Source organism: Poromitra crassiceps (genome assembly GCF_964638095.1).
Source record: "Poromitra crassiceps genome assembly, chromosome: 3".
In the NCBI taxonomy this organism is placed as follows: domain Eukaryota; kingdom Metazoa; phylum Chordata; class Actinopteri; order Beryciformes; family Melamphaidae; genus Poromitra; species Poromitra crassiceps.
The window spans coordinates 35,800,793-35,826,908 of NC_139625.1; the positions used below are offsets into that span (position 1 = coordinate 35,800,793).

Genomic DNA, 26,116 nt, shown 5'->3' on the forward strand with positions numbered 1-26,116 from the left:
AGTACTAGGTTAGAGATATAGATATATTAGATATATAGATATATTATCTGTTGTGCGTCTGCTATGGACAGTACTAGGTTAGAGATATAGATATATTAGATATATAGATATATTATCTGTTGTGCGTCTGCTATGGACAGTACTAGGTTACAGATATAACAGTACTAGGTTACAGATATAACAGTACTAGGTTAGAGATATAACAGTACTAGGTTAGAGATATAACAGTACTAGGTTAGAGATATAACAGTACTAGGTTAGAGATATAACAGTACTAGGTTAGAGATATAACAGTACTAGGTTAGAGATATAACAGTACTAGGTTAGAGATATAACAGTACTAGGTTAGAGATATAACAGTACTAGGTTAGAGATATAACAGTACTAGGTTAGAGATATAACAGTACTAGGTTAGAGATATAGGAGGGAATTAGGGTCAATTGGGGTTGAAGCTGCGATAAAAGGAATCATTTGGAGATGACATGGATGACAGGCGCAATAATGAGCTCCTGTGTTACCGTCAAAGCAATATTACATTAAGCGAGTCTTATTTCATAACCCGTTTATTGCTTTTAGGAGTTCCCCTTATTATCTTTGATCATCAGACAAATGCTACATGTACTCCTCCTATATTATCCTTCAAGTAGAGAGAGCTAGTATCTTTAAGCAGCCGGAGTCCATTCTTTATATTAGTGGATGGTTCCTTTATATGAAGGTTGACATGAGCTCTCTGTGCTGTTTACTGGAGCTTTACTGTAACTGGAAGGATGCCTTATTAGTGGCTGCAGGAGTGCCTGAGTACATGTGTGTAAACAGGCTCCAGGTACAGCGTGGCCTTGTGGATTTGGTCTGATAGATGGTGTATTTGGTCGTCCTGACTGTGGTCCTCTGTTTACATGGCTCTGATGTAGGTCCAGCAGCTCAGCGCTTTATCCCACCATCTACAGTCAGTCAGCCAGCCAGGCGAGCAGCTCCACTCCGCTCAGCCAGAGACGCTGTTACAGAGGCAGACGCAATGACGTGATGAGAATACCAAAGCTTTCCCGTTATAACATCACCTTAATGCCTTCCAGTGGGTTTTAAACAAAAGAAATGGAATTGCATTCCAGCATTGGCTAATGCGTCTGTAATGTGATTTGGATTCTCCACTGCGACGATTTTTCCATCTTAACGAGTAATTTAGTCTTATGTTCAGGCTTCAAATATGTTCCAAGCATGCAGGCATTTGTGGAAAGTGTTGGTATCTTGAAGGCAGAGTAAGGCTGTTCAATAGTATCGCTTCACTAGTATCAAGAAAAGTATCCAAGAAAAGCCTTGAAACAAGTTGATTGATTTGCATTGGAAAGCTCTAGCCTTTTATAAGATTTTTTTTGCAGTGATTGTGTCCTCATTTCAGATGATGGCAGTTACACTCTCAACATTGAGGTAAAATCCTCTGTAAGCACTTAACTCATTCACCGCCAGTTTAGGACTGCCAATATTTAGCACAGGCCAAAGATTTTCATAATTGTTGGTCATCTTTCAAGACCCACAGTAAATTATCTATTAGCACCAGAGTGATTTGCAATACCTCAAAATGAAGATGTACGTCTCTGGGTTCACCAGGGAAAAAAAAGTGAGCTTTTAGCATGTTCTGTACTCTACTTATAGCCATTTATATACACCCTGTTTTCCCCCAAAATGTCTCTCTGAGAAAAGAAATTGCAGAAAATGGCATTTATGTATTTATGCACACAATCTCATGCAGAACTCGCTCTCAATTCTTTTATTTTGAACTGTATTGACATCAGACATGTAAATATTATTCGTTAGGACACAAATGACAAAAAAAATATATATATATATATATATATACACATGAAGTGCTTTTTTTTTACATTCAACAATACAGTTTACTCGGTGTGAGTGAGTGTGCAGACAGACAGACAGACAGACAGACAGACAGACAGACAGACAGACACACCGACAGACAGACAGACAGACAGACAGACAGACAGACACACACACACACACACACACACACACACACACACACACACACGATCCCCCTTTTAGATTTCTAACCCCACATATGATAAGCAATAACCACGCCCTGTGGCGCTGGGATTGGCCAGGAGCAACACTGGAGGGCACGCAGCCCAGCGATTACATGAACCAACTGAATAGCTCTTGAGAAAGGACAGCGGGCTGCTCTGACTCCCGCTTCTGCCTTGTGCCTTGCTGTTGTGTGTTTATTTTGCACCCTTCCTCGTCCATGTCTCCCTGTCATATCCCCTGCTATCTGATCGTTCCCGTTTTCCCCTCGGCTATTCAACACGTCCTCACCGCCCTCGCAAACTGATCGATCATTTCCTCATTCCTCCGATGATCAAACACATCTCTTGATTACTTTCTCCCGGCTGGCACAGAGGAAGGCGACTCCAGCTCGTGCAGCGCGCCGAGGCGCGTTTCAATGGCGTTTCTCCTGTCTGCACAAGGAAGCGTTACCAGTTTTCTGCTTTTCCTCCTGCTCAATTTCAAAACAACAGCTGCGGTATGTGTTTGTTCACGTGTTGTCTTAGATGATAGGGACCTGATACCATGTGACAGGCTGGGGAAGTGTTTAAACTATGCCCTGCAGTAATAAAAACAAAAACACGTCAAACACGTCATTGGCGGGGAGGGCTATTTCTGATAACACGTCAAAGACGTCATTGGCGGTGAATGAGTTAACAGATGCAACCCTTAAGACCTGCCACTAAGATAAAAGCAAGGATTTAATATGGTCTATAATTGCCTCGGGTAATGGCTCCTAATGGCTAGCTGAGGGCCCGGTTCCTTTGTCACCTAGCTTAACCTTGACCATGATGAGCAAACCAACCAGACCAGCCCAGACTAGTCTCACCACCTCTCTCATACACCCCATTTACACCTGGTTTATCATTTTGACCTGTATCCCGATAAGTTATCTGAATGTTATCTGGATAAGGAAAACTGCATGCTAATGCAAGGTGTGAATGCATCGTGATCAGGATGTGATCAGAACTTCGTGACCACATCTGGAGGTAGTCTGACTCACATTGTGTTCAGATCTTTTACACCTGGTTTTAAAATACGACCATTATCCAGATAACTTATCCGGATACACGTTGCATTTAAAAACCAGGTGTAGATGGGGTGTAGACTTAAGACCCCAATCTCGGCTCTTACATGTCCATTTGTCACTGTTGAAGGCCTCAGCAGACATGACTGTGATGAATAAACAGTGCTGACTTTAGCGCTACGATGACCCGGTCAGCGCCTTCATCCCTACTTCTACCCTGCGTATCATTTTCATTTGTTTATTTTATCACTTAGGCTATGTGTCACATTTGTCAGACTGTCTCGTAAGCTGTCCTGCACAGCCAAGAGAATAATACTCACAAATTTGATTAGAGGAAGCTGAATGATTCATGTTAAATGTGGCCCGACTGTGATCCACTCTTTGGCCCCTAATAGGCAATAAAGGGGCAGACATTGCCAATTGGAGCGCCATCTTATGGCTAACATATGGCTCCCCTTGGCATAGGGAGGTAACGGCTAAATTAGCATATCCATTAGCCTCAACTTGTCCGCCGGCTGTCCAAGCTCAAATCACACGTCAGTGATCCATCAACTGGTGCACTGCCAACACATTTCTGAATATAGTTTTAGGCCTGCAGTGGGTAAAACTCGATCCGGGGGCCACGAGCGGCGTTCCTCGCCCAGGGAGGGGGGACTCTCGGCGGGGCAGGCCACAAGGGCAAGCCCCCTCTGGTGTCAGAGCTCCTGAAGAATGCAGGGAGGGATTAATGTGTGTCTCAGAGACTCTCGGGCAGTGATGGATGGAGACGGGGGAGACACAGCCACGCACGCACACATACGCACGCACACACACTAGAGCTGGGCTCGGGCTGAATTTTCCTTACCGAACCCGACCGAGCCCGTCACATTATTAGCCGAGCCCGGCCCGGCCCGACAGGTGTCAATTGATAATCTGTCCGAGCCCGGCCCGAACCCCCTCCCTGATTTTTTTTTCCCCTCGGAGCGCAGCGAGCGCATAATTCAATGAGTCTGTCCAGCCTATAAACAGCCCTATATAATCCCAAACCAAAATCAGTCCTCGTAATTCAAAGCAGTCAATGATTAATACGTAATGTACAAAGCAAAGCACCAAACAGCCTAATTCGTGCATGCCGTGCACTGCCCACACACAATCCCACATCGCTGAAAGAAGTACTGCACGGTGTCGGCACGCAGCTGACTCCGGGCAGAGCAGCAGACTGCATGTCTGGGCGTGTTTCATTCGATGCCTTCAAGTGCTTTCATTAACGTAGTAAATTAGCTCAGCAGCAGATGATATATATATTTGAAGGCAAAAACAAGTGACTCATTACGTGACCGAGCCCGGCCCGAGCCCGAACGCGACTTCAATGTTTCTGTCCGAACCCGGCCCGTAAGTCGGTTCGGGTTCCGAGTCCGACGGGCCGGGTAGCCCTGCTCTAACACACACACATACGCACGCACGCACGCACACATACGCACACACACACACACACACACACACGCACATACACGCACATACACACGCACGCACGCACACACACACATACACACACGCACGCACACATACGCAAACGCACACGCACGCATACGCACGCACGCACGCACACATACACACGCACGCACGCACACACACACGCACACACATACGCACACACACACACATGCACACACACGCGCACACATACGCACACTCACGCACACGCACACACACAGAGCATCTGGATGCAGACTGTGTGGCCTTCCCCTGCAGCAGTATGTGCCAGTGTAGCAGGTGTGTGTGTTTGTGTGTTTGCATGGGACAAAGCCAAGCTTGGTCGTTTGCCCTAGTACCTTAGATAGAGCTGTATTCACTACAAGCATGTCACTTTGATTAGAAGGCACAGCTTTTATCATGCGAGTTCATGTCTGGGGCACTCGGAGCGATTCTCTTTGTACTTTCTCAAATTGTCAGTGAATCGACTTCTGCGCACTGTAAAAGCTTTCCCTTTACTATTGAGTACAGTGATTGATAGTCCACCAGTGTGATTGTCTGTAGAAGCGTGTGTGTGTGTGTGTGTGTGTGTGTGTGTGTGTGTGTGTGTGTGTGTGTGTGTGTGTGTGTGTGTGTGTGTGTGTGTGTGTATCGATTACTCTACACATGTATGTATCCATCTCTTTCCAAATCCCTAGTACATCATTGTTTGGCTCAATCCTGTGCTGGTTCTATGTGACCTCCAGCTGCTGGTTGTGTGTGACCTCCAGCTGCTGGTTGTGTGTGACCTCCAGCTGCTGGTTGTGTGTGACCTCCAGCTGCTGGTTGTGTGTGACCTCCAGCTGCTGGCTCTGTGTGACCGTGCGGTTGTACGTCGCTGGTCAATGCTCTCTGATGGATCACCTTAGGGAGCCGAGAGTGTGTCCTCCCGCTCGTCTCCTGCGGTACACTACAGCGGCCATCGCTATGGTAATGAGTGAGTGAGTCGTATTAATCACCGGAGCGCACACCGCACGTAGCGGGTGACAGAGTATCCCGCGGCGCTCAGAGGACAGCCAGAGTCAATCTCACTGGAGATAATACAGTTTGTGGATGTGTTGGTGTATTATACAGCCTCTCACACACGTATGTGCAAATGTGAAGACATTGTTAACCTTGGCAAAAAGTTCCCTCTCCACTGAGATTCAGGTTGACCTTGCCCACACTCGTGACATTGTTCTCGTCCCTTCTCTCTGCCTCCAAGGCTCTTTTTGTTCCATATCTCTTATAGAAGTGGAGATAATTACTATCTTTCCTTCCTCTGTGGAGGAGGAAGTCGTCTTGCTAATACAGCTATACCCTATTGCCCCGTCTTCCTTGGCAAGGCTGGGTGTGCGCTCGTTTCCCCAGGAGCCTTGAGGGCTCTTATCTGACCTTCTGGCCCCTAGAGACACCAGCTCCACCGGCTTCCTGCCAGAGGCCTGTCACTCATTCTGTTCACTTTTACAGCCTCATCCTCTCCATCTTGTCTCTTGAAGACGGGCGCTGTGAAAGCTCTTCGGACGACCATGACCCAAATAAGTTGTTTCGACTCTCCCTCTCTCCGACACCCAGGGTCATGGAAATATCTCACAGGGACTGGTGTTTTGGGTCAAAAGTAGGCCAAGGTCATTCTTCAGTTTTTTTTTACAGATTATGAAAGTGCAGATTGCAAGTATGGGTATGCCGTATAATTCACAAGAATACCGGTACAATTCATATTCATATCGTCAAAAATTCATATCGTGATAATGGTGTAATGATGTCACACCTTTACGCTTACGTACACAACTTACAGTATATCTGAAGGCATATAAAGCAAACTATGCTATGCTGACATGTACAACTATAACACTTATTTTGTTGTAATTGTATGTTCTGGAAATTAATAATAAAAAATATTGTTCACATTTTCAGTATTTTGTCATATCGTCAAGAATATCGTTATCGCAGAAATACCCTGAAATATCATGATATTATTTTAGGGCCATATCGCTCTTGCCCAGCCTTAATAAGCTGATGTTCTGTTTCGGACTATAAAATACAGCATGAGATGTGAAAATTGAGATTGTGTGTGTGTGTGTGTGTGTGTGTGTGTGTGTGTGTGTGTGTGTGTGTGTGTGTGTGTGTGTGTGTGTGTGTGTGTGTGTGTGTGTGTGGGTGTGTGTGGGTGTGGGTGTGGGTGTGTGTGTGTTGATTCCACTGGAAACTCAGTCCAGCTAAAGTTGGAATATCAATCACTAAGCGAGTAAGCCAGATAGCTCTGGCACTAGTTCGAAGACGTGTGTGTGTGTGTCTTCACAGATTTAACCCTCAAAACGACCTTTCTCTGTCCATTAAGCTGCTTAATTAGGAGAAAAGCTGGAAAGCTGATTTGCACCTGCAGTCCTCCAGCTGTTTGCTATAGATCAGTGATTCCAAACTGTGGGCCGTGGAGGTACTACTGGCTGTAGAAGGGTAATTTTTAAAGGTACAGTGGAAATCCTGTTATCAGAAGAAACTAGAAAACCTAAGGCAGCCATTGGTATCAAGCATAATATGCTAGCTTGTCGGGAAGGGGGCTAAATAACATTTTTCACAGCCTAGCATTAATAGCTTGTGGATTGATTTCTTCTGTTGTTGATCATCACATTTTGTCTCTTAAATGTGTTATGCATGCAAATACTTCTGATGAGTAAGAGGGGAGAAAATGTTGGCAATCAATCTGCTTTTCTTATTTTGCCGAAATGTTTTTTGTATATGGGTGGATAGATGGATTATTAATTTCCCTTATGCTCTGTTAATGAAAAACAAACAAACATGATATAAAATATATATAGGGAAAAGGAACTACATCTTCATCTTAGTCTGGTGTGTTGATCAGAGTTGTGATTAAAGGGCTGGGTGGGCCCCGGAAGATTTTCACATTTCAAAGTGGGTCGCGGCGTTCTTAAGTTTGGGAACCCCTGCTATAGATCATACAGAATACAGATCCTCTCTCCCTCTCTCCCTCTCTCTCTCTCTCTTTCTCGCTCTCTCTCAATGATTCCAACATACCATTTAGTCACTTTATTCCTCATTCTTCCATTAAAAACAACACACATAACAGTACACATCATGTGCAAAGGAGCACACACACACACACACACACACACACACACACACACACACACACACACACACACACACACACACACACACACACACACACACAGCAGCAGCCAGGAAGATGGATACTGACACCCCCTTGAGGATGCTCTGAGTCAGTGTCTCCTCTAAATAAGGCATGAGAAAATGTTTACACCTCAACATTTCACCCCTGCCCCGGCCCGTCAGCCGGAGCACAAGCACCACTGCTGCCTTGTTGTACACACACTGACACTCGGCACACACCACACACGTGCACGTGCACACACACACACACACATGTGCACATGCGTGCACACACACACACCACACACGTGCACATGCGTACACACACACACACACACACACACACGTGCACATGCGTACACACACACACCGCATGTGCACACAGACACAGACTAAATCGATGCAATCACACACACACAGACATGCGCGCACACGTACACACATCATCCCTCTACTGTTAGTAGTGAAGCGGTATGTGCTGACATCTCCCGGTTAATGTGAAGTGAATGTTGGACGCTGGGAGTTCTGGGCTGTCTGGTCTGACAGGAGGAGCCCAGGCTGTAGAAACTAAACAGAGCTGACAATGGGAGAATAAGAAAATAGATATTTCACTGTTTGGGAGGAAGATGAGGTGGAGATGAGGTGGAAGATGCAATAGCCTTTTAATGCTGCCATTTATGAGAAACATTTTTTTTCCCTGATGACTGAATTTTGTACATGTTAGATTAGTTTGCTTTGATTGGACTTAAAGGAATGCACCACGTTTTTGGGAGATTGGCCCGTCAAAATTATTCCAGATGAATGAGACGATGAACATTGAACACCAAAATCATCCAAGTGTTGCCGGTAGATCATCTTCTTTGGTGCTCCATGCTAACTCTTATGCATGTTATAGTGACGTGAGTGATAATAGGTCATTAGCATTATGTCAAAGGCTAAATTATGATATGGTGTCCAATCTTGCAGTTTGCTGTAGGAGATTGGTGATATTAACATGAAATATGACATAAAAATAACATACTGTTGAACTACCAGGGACTGCTTTATCTGTTTCCATAAGAAGTGAAAGGGGTGGACAATCGGAGACTGGGGGAGGGTAAATCACTGCAAAGAGCATGAATACTGTACACGGTTGCTCACCTGAAATATTTCCAGAAGTAACAAGTAAGCCTGGATACTTCAGCTTTATTGAGTCATTTTGTAAAAACTTTTGAATCTTTCTTTCTTTGGGGAATGCTAGTCCCTTACACTCAACAGCTAAAATGTTTGAGAATGATCTATTGGGGACATATGGATGACATGGCTGAAGTAACAGGCAAGTTCTCCAGAGTTTTGGCAGAATCTTTAACCGTGACCAATTGAAAATGCAAAAGAAAAAAAAGGCAACCCTTCAATGAGTTTTGTTGAATGTGTAACAAGCTAGTGATTATCAGCGTAAGAATGTTTACGCAGCCAAGTGTAAGAATCCATTTAGATTTGTATTCCTCCTATGCTCAACACTGCTAAAACCGCACACCTCAATTGCTAAAGAAGCGGGGTGGGTTTTGTTGGTGGAAGGCTGGAAGCTAAGACCACCAAACAAAGGACTACTTGACCTTTCACCCCGATCGGAAGCATCCCAGTTTAAATGAATTCCATCAGTCCATGCCTTGTCCCCCCGTCTCTTCGTCCCTCTCACGGTCAACATTTTAATTCATTTCCAGTTATCCATATTTCTGGGCGGGGCAGTCTACGCATCTCTCCATAAAAAGAGCAATTAAGATCAATTTATTCCTCCCAAAGCAGAAGTTTTATTCTCAAATTGCCTGCGCCTGCTGAGTGTGGCGTGGAGTGGTCCCCAGTGATTTGGATAATCAATGGCTTCAAATCATAAACAGCCTCCAGCTAGCAAGGGAGACGAGAAGTATTAGCATGCTGACTGAAAACTCATATTTCTCTCTCTCTCTCTCTCTCTCTCTCTCTTCCCCTCCCCCTCCCTCTCTTTCTCCCTCCCCTTTCATCGTCTGGGTCCCATGGGTATCGCCTGTCCAAGTGTGTGTTTTTCACGAGAGTTAGATGTGTGTTATTAATCGGTCTGAGGTTAAATGTGGCACATAATTTACCTCCATCTTTATTTGAAGCTATATCACAGGATCGTTTACATGGAAAATGGAGGTGCCTCCCTTTCCAACTTCATCACATTAATGGAATGCATCACTTTTTTGGATGTCTGTGCATTACTGAAAACACATGAAGTGCTAAGCAGCCAGTGCTAAGCAGCCAGTGCTATGCAGCCAGTGCTATGCAGCCAGTGCTATGCAGCCAGTGCTATGCAGCCAGTGCTATGCAGCCAGTGCTAAGCAGCCAGTGCTAAGCAGCCAGTGCTAAGCAGCCAGTGCTATGCAGCCAGTGCTAAGTAGCCAGTGCTGTGCAGCCAGTGCTAAGCAGCCAGTGCTAAGCAGCCAGTGCTATGCAGCCAGTGCTATGCAGCCAGTGCTAAGCAGCCAGTGCTATGCAGCCAGTGCTAAGCAGCCAGTGCTAAGCAGCCAGTGCTATGCAGCCAGTGCTAAGCAGCCAGTGCTAAGCAGCCAGTGCTATGCAGCCAGTGCTATGCAGCCAGTGCTAAGCAGCCAGTGCTAAGCAGCCAGTGCTATGCAGCCAGTGCTATGCAGCCAGTGCTATGCAGCCAATGCTATGCAGCCAGTGCTAAGAACATCATGTGATTAAACTTGAGCCGGACTACGTTTGCGTTAACGGTTTTAACGCACACCTGCTGGCCAATCAGAAACGAGTGTTCTCCCAGACTCCAGACCATTGGTAGTAAAACAAGATGGAGCTCATTCTCTGTTCTTTACAGATTGTGTCCCAAACAATCTGAGATAGGTGCTTTAAAACGACCATTAAGACAAGTGGGAGGTTTGGAAATACATTAAAGTCTCAGGCCCCGAGGGGCGGGGCCAAACTCACCTTTACCTTTTACTGTCTGCCATTAGGGAAGTGGCTTTAGGGCCCTGTGTCTGTTTAGCTTGAGTACTTGTGGTGAGATGGGAGGAGAGGAGGTGTGTGAGGGGTAAGTTGTCTGTCTAGGGAGTGGCATGAAGGGGAGATGCTGGGTGGGGAAGCTGAACATTGAACCTGGAGCTTCTCCATGTTGTCACGTTGTCGTTATTACGCAAAGGATGGAGCCAGAGTGACAGAAAGGAGGGAGCCAGAGTGACAGAAAGGAGGGAGCCAGAGTGACAGAAAGGCCATCAGAGGGAATCTTAAGCCTTGCTGTCAGTGTGTGGTCTCCTGGAAAAGAAAAGTTTGCCACCGCCGATACTCTTTGAACCCAGCGTCACCTCACACTGCAGTCGTGCTCCAGATTTTCTCCATGTCAAATCCTTTTAGATACGCCTTTTCTCTGTTTCCCTCTAGTGTCGGCAAAGTAGTGGGTTGGACATTCCTTTGTCTTGTGCTTGCAACTCCGCAGTGCAGTTTCACTTGCCTGTAGACTGCAGTCCGTTGCTTTCATCATGTAGTTACAATGTGTCCTTCAGTTTCGGCTGCCAAGTGCTGCGTTGGTTCAAAGGTTGACGACTAGTACCAAATGGAAATGAAGTCGAGATGCGTGCATGACTTTGTCGCACAGAGTCCGATTATGGAGCAATTTAATACGGCCCCGGAGAACTCATTTGAGGCCTTAATTGATCTTAATTAGGGGGTCAGTCAATTTGGCTGGGTGGATGTAGACCCGGCACCTGCTCTGAAATCCGAATGAATATGCATCACAGCACGAGCACGCCTCCTCGCCATCCCTTCTTTCACAGTCTTTTGCTCTCTTGAAATGCATCTCAATCTCTCCGAGCGTGTTGTTGACTAACCTTTTAGCAGTCTCCATCCAAAGCTGGACAAAGGCCTTTGAGAGCAGCCCAGACTAGGCCACAGGGGCCATTGTGTTGTTAACAATGTTGTTTGGGCCTGGTGAACGCCGCCGATATTGTGTCCTGGCCCGTGGAGCTGACGTCTCTATGCCAAGCAGCAGGCTGAGGGAAGTCTTTTCTACAGCTGCTCTCACAACAGCATGACACAGACATCACTTTGAATAGCTACAAAGACAGCTTCTTGTGAGTAGAGACAGTGAGCAGTCTACTCACATATGCTTCCCTATTTTTCCCTATGACACGTTCCTTGTGCACCAGATGCATTTGCTCAGTTCCTCTGAAACGAAACTGTCTCGCGAGGCGAGAGGGTTGGGAGCAGCTTTGGGGAACGGTCTGGCACGCGGCGTCCACTTATAATCCTGTGTGTTCTGGTGCGGCTTTCTGAATGGGTCCAGTTTGAATGTCCGACCACAGCTATGCGAGCCATAGACAAATGGAGGCATGTGTGTGTTTTTAGACCGACGGCGGTCACAGTTTGTCTCTGCCGGGATAAAGCCTTAGGCATAATATTTCGAGCGCATTTCAGAAATTCTAATTCCAGGGAATGTTTCGACTGCTTTTCCTGCGCTCTAATTAGCCTGTTAAAAAGCAATGGCTTACTCTACTGAGTCGCTAACTCTACTGAGCCATGTCGCTAACTCTACTGAGCCATGTTGCTAACTCTGCTAACTCTACTGAGCCATGTTGCTAACTCTACTGAGCCATGTTGCTAACTCTACTGAGCCATGTTGCTAACTCTACTGAGCCATGTTGCTAACTCTACTGAGCCATGTTGCTAACTCTACTGAGCCATGTTGCTAACTCTACTGAGCCATGTTGCTAACTCTACTGAGCCATGTTGCTAACTCTACTGAGCCATGTTGCTAACTCTACTGAGCCATGTTGCTAACTCTACTGAGCCATGTTGCTAACTCTACTGAGCCATGTTGCTAACTCTACTGAGCCATGTTGCTAACTCTACTGAGCCATGTTGCTAACTCTACTGAGCCATGTTGCTAACTCTACTGAGCCATGTTGCTAACTCTACTGAGCCATGTTGCTAACTCTACTGAGCCATGTTGCTAACTCTGCTTGCTGTTCCTTCTCTGTCATTTCCTCTACGACCCTGCTCCATTTCACACCAAGCCCCTGTCTGCCTTCCTCTCTCGCGCTCTCCACTTTTTCTTTCTTGTTCTCTGGCTCACACTCACATGCACACGCACACACTTAGACACACACACACACACACACACACACCCTTAAGTCTGTGCAGTAGCTGGCTGTCTCCGAGGCCCCCTCACACACACACACACACACCGCCCCTCCTGGGGTCATTGTGGTTTTTGGGGTCAGACAAGAGCTCCAGTCATTGCGTCCTCCCCAGTGGCTCACAGGCAGCACTGCAGCCATTATACGCCAGCTTGTCTCGCCCAATCGCCTCAAACAGCCATGGAAAACCGCCTTGGCTGCAACGAGCCCTGCATCCTCCAGCCTAGCCAACGGAAAAGCAGCATATAGGAAAAACAACACCGTGAGTAGTGGAGTTTTTTTACCGAACAAACTCCAAACGGATGAGAGCTATAAAACATCTCCACTTCTTTTTCTGAAGGAGCTCTTCTGTGGAGCACTTTTCACTTTTTCCCCCGTTTGCTCCTTTTCCTCTCGGCGCCCTCGTTGCCCTGGGTTACCCTGGGAGGGTTGTGATTCGCCGTGCTTCCAAGCTGGGAGGGAGTTTCCACGTGTGTCCCCGTGTGTCTGGGTGTGTGAGTCAGTCGGTGTGTATGTGGCGGTGTGTGTGTTGCTTTTAAGACTCAACAAGCCTCACAGGGAGAATCCACTTTGAGATCAGAGGGCACCAGCTAGCTTTTCCTTTGCCAGCTCTTCAAAGACCTCTTAGATTAAAGCCTGGGTCGCAGAGGTAAGGGACGTTATGGTGTCTGTCTTTTATCTTCCTCTCCCTTTGTTTCAAGGTTTTGGATTAAGAGGGAGACTTGCGCGGAAAAAAACTTGATTTGTGTCTTGTTTTGTCCAGATGCACAGGTGAGGGTTATATTTGCTGTGTGAGTGAGTCCTGCTTAGCATCCAGCTGTATTAGTTCATGTCTTAAGCCCTGAGCATGTAGCCTCGTAGATGTTGATACCACGAGAGAGTGACCTTCCACAATCAAGACTTTGTTATCACATCCACGCTGCTGCTGTGTGCTTCAGTGTTCTCAGGAATGTATGCCCTACTCTATCCCTTGGTCCCTCACTTACACACTTATAGAGTTTGAGAAGTACCACCCAGTCTATCATTTGTATCTCATGCTGAAGTACTACTGGCGAACTCTAGGTGGGGGCACATTTTATGGGACAGTGTTTGGAAATAACTTGACTCTCTTGGCATCACTCTGAGATGGCAATGGCATATCTATATAAATCTTTCAGGAGGGCGCCATGTCATTTTTTGGTCGGGAGCCAGGCTCATAGCTTCTAAATGTATAATGAAAAAGTCCAAAAGACACTAACAACCCCTTTGATAGATGTTCGGCGGCTTTGGCAATGTAGTGGAATCCACCACACTGTAATATGGGCTTACAGCGAGTAATTCATAGATATATAACTCATAAGCAAACAACCACAGGATACTTAAATGTACTTCATATGACAAAACTCAGCGGGAGATCATTTCTAATAACACAGTTTACTCCCTTTCTCTTCCTGCTGTTGTTGACTTGTACTGAGAAGCCTTGTGGGCTGTTTGCATCATTCTGAGTTTGAGCCATGTCTAAAAGAGTGCAGGATTACGCGCGCTGCTCCTTTAAGAGCACAGTTGTCCTGGTGCCAGAGGAAAGTGATAAGAGACCAGTCCCACGGGCCGTGATTTGACAGGAGGAAGGCAGCGCGATTGTGCTCGCAGTCACTACCAATAACAAACAACCTCATAGTTCCTAGTGAACAACGCATGATGAAAGCTCTGTTTTGTAGGAGATAGCAGGATTAGTGGCAGTAGTTATTTGAGCCACTCCATTTGTCATTGTTTTATTTGTTGATTTATGATTTATGTCCAAACCACATGTTTACTATGCAGAAGATTAATACTCCCTCAAGCTGTGTGAACATGCCATTGTGATTAGCCTACATTTTCGCAGTGCTATTGTTGTTCTACGTCCTCTTTCTGGAAATGTCTAGTAAGCATTTTGCCGTAAGGCACAGGGGCAGAGTGGGTTCAAGAAAACTGCATTAACAGCATCAGGATCTTATATATTGGGAGGCTGGAAGCTTGGTTCTCTGGTGGGTTGCTCTGTGTTTCACACTGCTGTGTGTCCTTTTCTCCTCGGCCTTTGTTGCTCAAGTTTACCTTCAAGGACGAGAGGGGGAGAATTACTAGCTTGGTTCTCCAAAGTGTGTGTGTGTGTGTGTGTGTGTGTGTGTGTGTGTGTGTGAGAGTGAGTGAGTGAGTGTGAGAGAGAGAGACAGAGACAGAGACAGGTATAGTAGACATAGACAGTGGCTTCCCCATCACCCTGTCTAAATCTACCTACTATGTTTATACCATGTTGAGGTGTGGTCCATTTCTCAAAGTTCGCCTGGCTTCCAGATCCAAGACATTCACAGACACACCGCCAGACTAAACATGGAGCTTACGTGGGAGTCATCCTGGGGCAGTGGGAGAAGAATACCAGGTCACGGGGGGCCTAGGGGTGGCAGTGGTCCCTTGGCCCCCGAGCAGATGGCCTGTAGGGAAGCCTATTGACGTGTAGAGGAAGAGGGAGGGAGAGTTCAGACCGAGCGCTGTGCGCCCAACTAAAAGGAAGGCTTGTCTTGTTGTTCTCCCAAAACAGTGGCACAATACTGCGGTTCAACCCGCAGCAGAAGGCAAACGTGCATGTCTTTTAGGTTTGTGTGTGTGTGCGTTGGCACGCCTTCACGCCTTTAATAGTCGCAGCATTGGCTTGCCTGAATAAACTTCGCAAGAAAAGTGTCAGTAGTAGTGCTCAAAGAAAGGCGTCATTGTGACAAGTTCGACAGCCGGCTTTATGCCGACTCCTCTGGCGTAGTCGGCAGCTGCTTCCTCCATCTTTGCTCTAAAAAGAGCTTTGTTTGTTTTCTGCCTATTGATGTGGAGAGACTTCTTGACTTCCAGATGCAAGACAAATTGCTAAATGTTGTTCTTCCGCTCGCTAGGTTCATCGCAAACTGCTGATGGCAATGGAGTCACGGGGTCAAATGGTGGGCTGGCTTTGTAGATGGGCTTTTAGACATGCGCTGTAAAGGGGGAATGGGAAATGTACTGACACTACTAGGCTGATAACATTTGAGTCCCCCCTGTGCTGTACAGAGCCTACCCTCCTGTGCTGTACAGAGCCTACTCTCCTGTGCTGTACAGAGCCTACCCTCCTGTGCTGTACAGAGCCTACTCTCCTGTGCTGCACAGAGCCTACCCTCCTGTGCTGTACAGAGCCTACTCTCCTGTGCTGTACAGAGCCTACCCTCCTGTGCTGTACAGAGCCTACCCTCCTGTGCTGTACAGAGCCTACCCTCCTGTGCTGTACAGAGCCTACTCTCCTGTGCTGTACAGAGCCTACCCTCCTGTGCTGTACAGAGCCTACCCTCCTGTGCTGTACAGAGCCTACCCTCCTGTGCTGTACAGAGCCTACCCTCCTGTGCAGTACAGAGCCTGTGCTGTACAGAGCCTACCCTCCTGTGCTGTACAGAGCCTACCCTCCTGTGCTGTACAGAGCCTACCCTCCTGTGCTGTAGCCCATTTGCCCAGCCAGCCGACACTTAAATGTCACAGCTCTCTAGTCAAGGTGTATGTAAGCAGGAGAGATGGGCTGTCTTAATGCTGCAGTGCACATCACTTCATCTTGAAGGTTAGGGCTTCTGGCAGTGAGAAGGCTATTTACACTGTAACCTCACACATGCTGTATGTGTGCTGCGAGGCTCAGCGGGTTAGCACTATGTGAAAGCCTTCCTGGAGCGTGTACAGTACGGGGGTTATATTACACACACGGAGAGTCAGGCTGTGCCTGGTGCTCTGACACAGAACGCTCCCCAGCCGTTTCTGGTTTGGGAAACCTGCCCCTGGACGAATGTGGCGGTGAGGAGTGAAAAAAGAGAAAGAAGTGAGCTAGGATTCCAGCGTTTAAAAATAAACAGCCGGGTAAACTGTAGCTGCCTTTCAAAAACTTTCCCAACTCTGATGAAAGACAACGTCATTGAGTTGTGCGGAGGTGGAAAAATGCGAGTAATGTTTAGTTTGGAGGGCAGAAGGAGAAGGGTTAGACTTGGAGGGGTGGAGTGACTTCTACAGTAGTCATGGTGCCAGGGTGGCACTCTGCAGTCTTCTACAGTGCAGATGATGGATACTGCCGGGAATTTGATGTTGTTGGAGTCAAGAGCGTTGCTAGAGGAGTCTCATGTTATTGAGACATTTATTTGTTGTCTTTCAGATGTTTTTGATTTTCTGATCGACCAATCAGAAGTGTGGTCTTTTCCAAGGTATAGAAAATCTCAAAGTATTGAAAATGGGACGCTCTCACTCAGACACCTAGAGACTTTGGCTTTGTTTTGTGTATCTTAATGAGAAGTTACTGTAGTGCGTAATTACCAAACATTGTCCTCCAGCAAAATCCAGAGGATTAGGACCTGTCTTTCACTGGCACACCTGTTATCAAACATGGAGTTCATTACACAAATTACATCGCCCTGTGGCAAGAGACTGAATGCTAAGCCTGCCTCTCCTCTCCTGTGCTTCTCCCTCAGATCAGCCTAACACTGAAGGAAAGCACGTGTTCTGAGCGATGAGGCGCAAAGAACCGTCAACATAGGAGAGCTCCACTCTGAGTGAGAAGAGACTTCAAACAGGTGAGTCGACAGAGCCATGGGCTTCTAACACCTGGCAGAAACCAGCCTCTCCTGACTGGGTTGTGTCTAGATATGATCTTGCTAGATCATACCTGGCTAGATCATACCTGGCTAGATCATACCTGGCATAAACATGCATCACTCTGGATCTGATCTTGCTAGATTGTATTTACACCTGCCATTAAAAGGTGTCTCTGACATACACTCTGATATTGGATCTTCTCTTTCCCTCCCAAAATGCTAATTGCCATGCATGGTACTTGATCTTCTATTATTTACATTCATTCAAATCAACAGTTGTTTCCCATCCTTGAGTTTTGACAAATGTGTATAATATGTAGCTATCTAAACTGCCAGCTGTTTTTGATTTGTGTCCACATTGTTCTGGTTATGGACGGTGTACACAAATGGCTGGATTTTATGTATTTCTTTCCATCTACAAATGCCATCACCCTGGACCATGTCAATGCCAGGTGCAAGTGTGTGTGTGTGTTGACTGTTGAAAGAAAAGTGTTGGATTCAGTCCAAATGTTGTTGAGATTTGTCTGTAGCTGTAACATAACATCTACTTAAGACGCCGATTCAGAGAAGGTAGTTTGTGTTAACTAAAGCTGTAACGCTATAGAAGGCAGAAGCTACAGCGGTGTCTTTCAACATGCAACAGTTGTCCCACCAATTTGTGTCAACGTGACAATATGCTTGGCCAGCGTCCAGCCTGTAATGAAATGTCTGTCTGGTCACGCCTCTCCATCACTAATGTAAGAGTGTTAGGAGGACAGTCTGGAAGTGATTTTGCACTGTCCTGAGTCCTGTTACACATAATAACCATGACAGCCTAAAGCCTGTTGGTCACAGTAGACTTTCCATTGAGAAGAATGTAGTCAAATGAGATATGAGATGAGGCCATATCAGACGTTATCAGATTTTAAATCCTATTGTATGATGCAATTATACTCACTCAGTTTTGTAGCTTTGCTCTATGTAAGTAAGGCATAAGGATATTATACTTATACCTATTTATTATATTTTGTTTGACTCAGGAGACAGCCACTGAAGTAGAGTGATAATGTGCATATGGTCTGTGCAGTTTTTCTTTTTACCATTTTGACTTATGAATCATAAGTCAATATTATGGCACTTAAATCAGTTGGAATTATGTCACAGAACGTTCGTCTGCATGTTTCATCACAGACAGGATAGTCATCTGTATACTGCATTATGTATGGTATTTCACTATAATATAGTGTGTGGGTAGTGTCAGTATTGTTCAAGTTGTTGAAACTCAAACATATTACTATAAATCTACTAGCACCAAGATGTACAGTAAATGTCTGACATTAAGAATGATTCAGTTTCTTATTTTTTCCCATCCTTCAGGCAGCAATGGGAAATTCAGAGAGCCAGTACAGCATCCAGGGCCCCAAGGGCACCAGCTTTATCTTCCCCGGGAAACAAAAGCCATGCTCACTGTTCCGCTCAACCAAAGAGGAGGTCCTGTCCCCCCACACATGGTGGAAAAATGCCCCAGGAGGCTCAGGGTACAAGGCCAGGTGTGTCGGCCGTGGCTGTCTGTCCCCTCCCAAAAGCCGCCAGCCCTACTCCACTCGGCACTATGACTACGTCTCCAAAGGAGCGAAGGGCAGTCCGGGCGAGCATCGCTGGCACCGCTCCCCTGGATGCGGTGTACCGAGGCGGCACATGCCAGACGACTATGAAGATAATCCGTACGGGGCGGAGCTTAAAGGACACACCCTGAACGGACACAGCAATGAGCACGAAGATTTGGAGGAGCAGAGCAGCCCGCGGGTGGTGATCAAGAAGGACGGCAGCCTGAGGGTGGAGTTCACAAACAGCTCCAGCGGTGCCCTCGTCCTGGATGAGGCGTCTGGCCCCGTGCAGCTGCTCAAGTTCTCCCCCAACATGGAGTCAGCCTCCACCCCCAGCCTGCCGGGCTCCAGCGGCCGGGGGTCCGAGGACCCCCGCAGCGGCCCGCCGCCGGCCTCCACCTCCTCCACGGCCAGGACTAGCAAGGGGAGCTCGCTGAGCTCCGAGGGCTCCTGGTACGACTCGCCCTGGGGACCCGCCACTGAGCTCTGTGAGCCGGACCAACCCTGCCCTGCCAGCAGGACGCTAGTTCACTCCCCTATCCACCAACTAGACTCCTTCACTGAACAGTCTCCCCCAGTGTCCATCGCAGACCTCTACAGGGACCCCGCCATGGCTGCCACCTTCCCCATAGCCAGGGACCTGTCCTCCCAGTTCTTGGAGCCTCCGCCAGTCCAGAGACCACACAGAGCCTCCTTGGCATCATTTCTGGACGTGCCCGTGGAGGAAGAGTGTCCCGAGGCCCGGCCGTACTCATCATACACCCTGCCCTGCCGCAGGCCCAAAGCCCACACCATGAGTGAGGGCCTGGACCAGTACCACGGCTCGGACCAGTACCAGGAGCACGCAGAACCAGATTTCAGCTTCCAAAAGAAAGACTCCATCAAGAACCGCATCAGACGCCTCAGTGACTGGACAGGCAGCCTCAGCCGGAAGAAGAGGAAGTCTCTGGTGAGTTTTTGGGGATGGTGGATGGATGATGAAGCTCAGCTTTTGTCTTCTCAGTGCTTTGACTGAATGCTTTGACTGAAGATCTTTCTAGGGTAGCATGCTGTAAAGCAGTGTGTCATGTTTCATACTCTCCTCTCACAGGGTTCTTACAGGGATCTTACCTACCTGTATGTAAAGAATAGTCCTTACAGATGTGGAGTTTGTAGTCACTGCGGTCTTCATAGTAAAAGTACACAGTAGATAACTTGAATCTTTGCTTATATTTTTTTTGGTAGTTTCCCACTCCGTGCCAAAGGGTATTTTCATCATTTTCCTATATTTGTCTCACTGGTACTGGCCTTGGAGCAACTCTCCAGCTTGTTAGGCAGGAGAGGACGTCGGTAACAGCCATGCACAGACAGCTTCCTGCCTGGCGAGGTCTACTTGAGCTGTGAGCCACAGCGGTTGGCCTGGCATGTCCAGGAACCAACCACCGTCCTCTGGTCCTTAGCACGACTACACCAGCTGTCTGAGGACAGGTCCCAGTGGGGTGGCGCAAAATGAATTTTGTATGGCAGCCGGTGCTGGGTGTTGTGTTTTTGTTGCGAGGATGGAATAGGGATAAGAGGTAGTTGCTAATGCAGTGTTAAGACATGGATGATCCTACGAGGAGGAGACGCCAAGGGCTGCACTGCAGATGTCATGATGATGACTGTATCTGGGTGGGTAGATCTGATTTATTACAGCATGTTGATCGTTTTGGCACATCGACGGGATTGTCATGGTTGGGAAATATTGAATGTCACCGACATGAGACTAGTCATTTAATGTACTTGCTGGCGCCGCTACGTCATAGCATCAGAATTTCTTATGTAAGACTGTTGTTTATAATCTGCCTGGTATAGGCTACAAGGGTGGAACTGGGATATAGTTTGTTGATCTAATCCAGTGTTATTAGACCTATGGTTGTGATCTGTGGTCAGTAACCGAAGCGTTACATCTCCTTAAGCTGTTTTTGAATGTTACTTTCAACCTAATTGATGGCTGTGGGGAGTGCATACTGCATAGTAACTTAAGAGTGGAGTATGCTGCAGACTGCAGAGAAAGGCTGGTATTTGAGATACGGAGACAGTTAGACAGGCGAGAGGCGTACAGTCTCCCTGTAGTAAAATGATATCAGTCCCTACTGGCTCAGGTCATAGGAGAGGTTTTAAATAACCATAGCTTGTCTGCAAGTTGCGCAAATGTTTGTAAGTTTAACCCATGTATAAAATATCACAGACATGTGATTTTGTACTACAACCACTAGATTCTTAGTAGCTTTAATTTGACATGGTGTGTTTGTTAAAGTAAGCTCAGAATCATGCCACTCTCTGTCTTTGAGGCTTGAAAGCAACTGTTCTGCACTAATTCATTTAGCTTTGCCTTGTAAAAGTTTTAAGAATGCTGTTCAGCCTGTGCCAAGAGAATTGCTGTAAGCCGTTGAGAAGCTCTGTTAGAGTGAAACTAAATCCTTGCTGAAGATTCAACTGCACCCTCTTCTGATGCTAATGAATGACTCATGGCGCTTCTGATTGGTGGGTGGGTGATGGAGATTTTCAGGGCCCCCTAGAGCCAATCTGTAAATAGGGATTGGTGTTCAGTCGGTTGGATCTGACGGCAAACAAAGAGACAAAAATAATTTGTGTTCAGATGACTTTCCCTTCTTCTCTGAGTAAGCATTTGTGAGCATCTCCTTGTTTAAACAGCAGATAATGGTGAAATGAATTGGCCCTGTACTGAGATAAAACACAAGGCCATACCTACCTACAGCATTCTATATAGACTAGTATTCAGTTTGAGTGTTACAGTGGGGCCCGTGGAAGCCTTTTGGGGACACCACTTTCACCTTACATTATCAATGCCGCCCAGGACCTCCTGCTCACTGGAAAGCCCTGCTAATCTATGGGCATGTGTTGGTGCTTAGCTGGTTTTGTGAGCAGACTAGGAGGACCCACACATTTAGTTCAGGCTTTGCACTCCTTATCCCTCGAAAAAGCTGAGTGCTGCGTTTTCTTTTCAGGCTCATGTCTTCAGAAATTCACAAGAAACTTTCAAATGAGATGTAGTTACTCAAAAAATAAAAAGTCCCAACCCTGTGACCCTGGATAATATGAGATTCATAGGCAACCCGTGGTCTCAGTAACAAATAGTAAAAAGCCATGCTCTATTTTTAGAAATAAAAGCTCTCTTTGATGGAATCAAAATAAACTGTGAACACTTTAGAGAGGGTGAATTTCCAGCTGAGCTTGACATAATTTAATTGAGCAATTAAGTAAAAAAAAAGTTCAGTGATGATGGCACGTGTGTCTCTGGCAGTTAGAGTGACTTGCCAAGGTTTGCAACAAGATCATCTCAAACTCTCTGAGTCTGGATTTTTTCACTCCTACTGGGGCTAGTTTGTCAACCGCCAAACCTCCGCGGCCATATATCTCCCAGGGTCAGTCACACTGCCTCCTTTCAGCGGTCCGACCAAACCCAGGGGCACCTCCAGCTCTGGCTCCCCTCCACCTGGGCTCCAGGGCTCTGTTATGAGTTTAAAGGTCACACCGCGACCCCAGAGCCAAAGGCCGAGAGCCTGCTGCTAATGAGAAGCAGCTGGAAGAGGAAGATGTGAGGGAGAGGGTGAACGAAGGTGGATGAGGTGGTTGGGCTGTGGAGGCTGAAGGAAATGAAAAAGACCTGCCCCATGCTCAACCTCCAAAGTGTACATTTTCTTACTGTTATATGCTATATAATCGGGGCTAAAAGGCTATCCTTCAACTGGACACCTTGGGTTCAAGCCCTCTGTTGGCAAACATCCGCTCTGCTGAAGTGCTTTTGAGCAAGTCAGTGAACCCCTGCCAGCTGTTCTGTAGCTGACCCTGTACTCTGACCTTCCTGAATGGGGCATGTGAAACAGAATTTCCCTGCAGGGATCAATGCAGGTTCACAGTGCTATTGTTATTAATGTAAACAAAATGAATTGCATGTGGTAATTATTCCAGTCTCATTCTGTGGCTTTAGTCCATTTTGAATTGAACGCAAAATATTGTTCTTATTGTCCAATAAGAAAAGGAAATGAGAGACAGAGGGTGAAACAGGGACAAGGACAGGGGAGAGTTGAGTGAGACATGGGAACAAACAAAGACAGTGAGTGATGGAGTCAGATCCTGTGTGTCTGCATGTTGAGAGAGCACTTACTCAGTTGCCTGGAGGAGAATCGATGCTGCAATCTAGTCAAGTGCAGGTAGGCTCTCATTAGGCATGAAAGAGCACAATGTTCTTTTTGGGAATTGGGAAGCCACGGAGTGCCTCAAATGACACGGAAGTGTCTGAGCCTTGAGGCTTCCAACCACCCATGTGCCATCACAGGAACGTTGTCCCACTTTCTCAGCCTAGCAAAGATTTTAGAGACCATAATGCGGGCTTTGAAGTGAGTTTGAGTGGTTTGAGTAGATTTCTCAAAAGTTTCTCCAATTTTGTAGCGCCTCTGTGTTGAAAAGAGGATAGTTTGATCTTTGTCTCTGTGTCAAACTTTCCCTCCTGTCTAGCTCTTTTAAAGACAAAACAGAAGACTTTTCCCAAAAGACTTGATGTGACCCAGGAGTTTGCGGTTCCAACCAAACACAACATCTGATTTCACAAATTTAAACACCTTCAACCAGAGACGGGGGAATTAATCATTGAAATCAAATCACCTGATTTAGTGTTTGGCTGGAGTTAAAACCTATACTACTCTCTCTCTAATCCTTGACTATCTCTCATGCCCCTCTCACCTCTCCTCTTCTCTGTGTGCCCCACCAGGAGCCCAGGTACAAGGACCCCAGCGACGCCTTTGACAGCGGGGTGGATGGCCTGACCGCGGACACCAGCTCCCCTTCGCAGGTCTCCAGCCTCCTCTGGTTCCCGGGAGCCTCCAGGGCCCAGTCGTCCGGGGCCCTTCACCACCCGACCGGTGACGCCCTCCGCCAGAACATTTATGATAATTTCATGCGGGAGCTGGAGACGGGCACCGGCCAGGGGAATGGGGGAGGAGGGGAGAGGAGAGACCCATCCACGGGCACCGAGGAGGGGGACAGCAGCAGCGAATCGGCTGAGGGCTCCCTGGAGCAGCTGGACCTGCTGTTCGAGAAGGAGCAGGGGGTGGTGAGGCGGGCTGGCTGGCTCTCCTTCAAACCCCTCCTCACCCTGCACAAGGACAGGAAGCTGGAGCTGGTGACCCGCCGCAAGTGGAAGCAGTACTGGGTGACCCTAAAAGGTGAGCTACGACCGCGGAGGTCAGAGGGTAACGGAGTTAGCTGGGAGAGGCGTCTCCTTGAACCTGAGTTGAAAAACATACTTACTCATATGGTACCTTTAAAAAAAAAAAAGATTCATTTATCAAGTTCTGTCATTGAGCTCAAGTTCCTCATTGCTCCCATGGGAGCAATGAGGAATCAAGGGAATCATGTCCCCTTGATCATGAATCATGTCCTTGAACATGGCATTACACTTGGCCATTGACTTATTCTCTGCCCTCCCCTGCTACTGTAAAAGCTTACAGGAAATTATACTTTTGCGTTTAGTGGCTAAATGGATAAGCGTTAGGCCAACTGTGTGTGTGTGTGTGTGTGTGCGTGTGCGTGCGTGCATTTGCGTGCGCTTGCGGATGCACATCCATTGGCATGTTTGTCCTTCTCCCCAGGCTACTTTTATGTATTTACAGAAGAGTACCTCTTGTAAGTTACAGCAAAGGAAATTCATCATTGAGGACAGTCGTTTCATATTTGTCATTCCAAGCGCTCTTTTAGAAGCGTGTGAAGCATTTGCTACTTTTGTTATGTTTCAGTGCCGCCTGCTTCTACAAATGTCTGTCCTGCTGAACGGCATTTCTGAGATGTTTTTCGCTTTCCCCTCTCAGACATAACATAACACCTCACATGACAAGGTCATAGAGTTTGTAAATCATTAGTTGATGGCTCAGAAAAGCCCAGATCTTATAGAAACGCTTCACTCCATGATTTATACCTACAGTCATCTCCCTGCAGTGTTGTAGTCAAGTCACTATATCTCCAGTCCCAATTGAGGCTCGAGTCCCCAGTGTTCAAGTCCGAGTCACCAAAGAAGAGTCCAACTCGAGTCCTCATTACCTGAGTCCAATCCAGAGTTACTGAACAAGAGTGTGAATCCACATGTAGGTGGAACACACGTGCCTGCCCTTGCATGAAATAGAATAATGTCACAGTATTAATAAAGCGACCTATATCTTGTGCCAGATTATTAGGGCCTATTACAAAAAGAAAAGTCTTTATGAATGAACAAGTCCGAGTCTAAATGCATGAATCCTAAAGTCCAAGCCCAAATCATCAGTGCTCAAGTCCCAATCACGAGTCCTGAAAATGGGTCCAGGGCTCGTACTCGAGGACTACAACCGTGTCTCCCCTCTCTACTTCTCTGTACGTCTCTGTACGTCTGCTTCACTTCCTCTCTCCCTCTGTGCAGGATGTACATTGCTGTTCTCTCCTTCTGTGCAGGATCTACATTGCTGTTCTCTCCCTCTGTGCAGGATCTACATTGCTGTTCTCTCCCTCTGTGCAGGTTGTACATTGCTGTTCTATGAGACTTACGGAAAAGGCTCTCCGGAGCAGGAGATGTCTCCTCGCTACGCCCTCTTGGCCGAGGACAGCATCGTCCAGGCTGTGCCCGAGCATCCCAAGAAAGAACACGTCTTCTGTCTCAGCAACACATATGGAGACGTCTACCTCTTCCAGGTACAGTAAAGCAGTGCTTCCCAAACTGTGGTATGCATACCCCAAGGGGTACGTGGAGGTACTACAGGGGGTACTTGAGAGACAGGGGAAAATGGAAAAATGTAAGAATAAATCATGTAAATAAATGAAGCATTAAAAATAATCTGCTCAGCAGGCACTAATTGCAGCTCTTTCACTCCATTTATTATTTTGTAATGTTATATTCTTCTAAGGGTGGGTTATCGTTCATTTGTTGCATTATACGATATAGTTTTGTCTGGCAGTTTTCTAAGCAAAAGGTTGTAGTCGGGTAAAGGGCGTACGTGGATTCAGAAATCAGGCAAAGGGGGTACTGAAGGCAAAAAGGTTTGAGAACCACTGCAGTAAAGAACACCAACTCTCACAAAATGACCAGGA

The 26,116-nt window shown here is 46.8% G+C and overlaps 1 protein-coding gene across 1 annotated transcript in view; it reads left to right on the forward strand.

Moving 5' to 3' along the window:
• tiam2a (TIAM Rac1 associated GEF 2a) overlaps nt 1-26,116 on the forward strand; it is a 123,387-nt gene that overhangs the window by 25,100 nt on the left and 72,171 nt on the right. Inside the window, exons 2-5 of the mRNA XM_083632859.1 lie at nt 17,313-17,414; nt 18,792-19,970; nt 23,775-24,228; nt 25,548-25,720. Of these exons, the coding sequence (XP_083488985.1) occupies nt 18,798-19,970; nt 23,775-24,228; nt 25,548-25,720 (1,800 nt within the window). The 5' untranslated portion in view covers nt 17,313-17,414; nt 18,792-18,797. The remainder of the gene's footprint in view (nt 1-17,312; nt 17,415-18,791; nt 19,971-23,774; nt 24,229-25,547; nt 25,721-26,116) is intronic.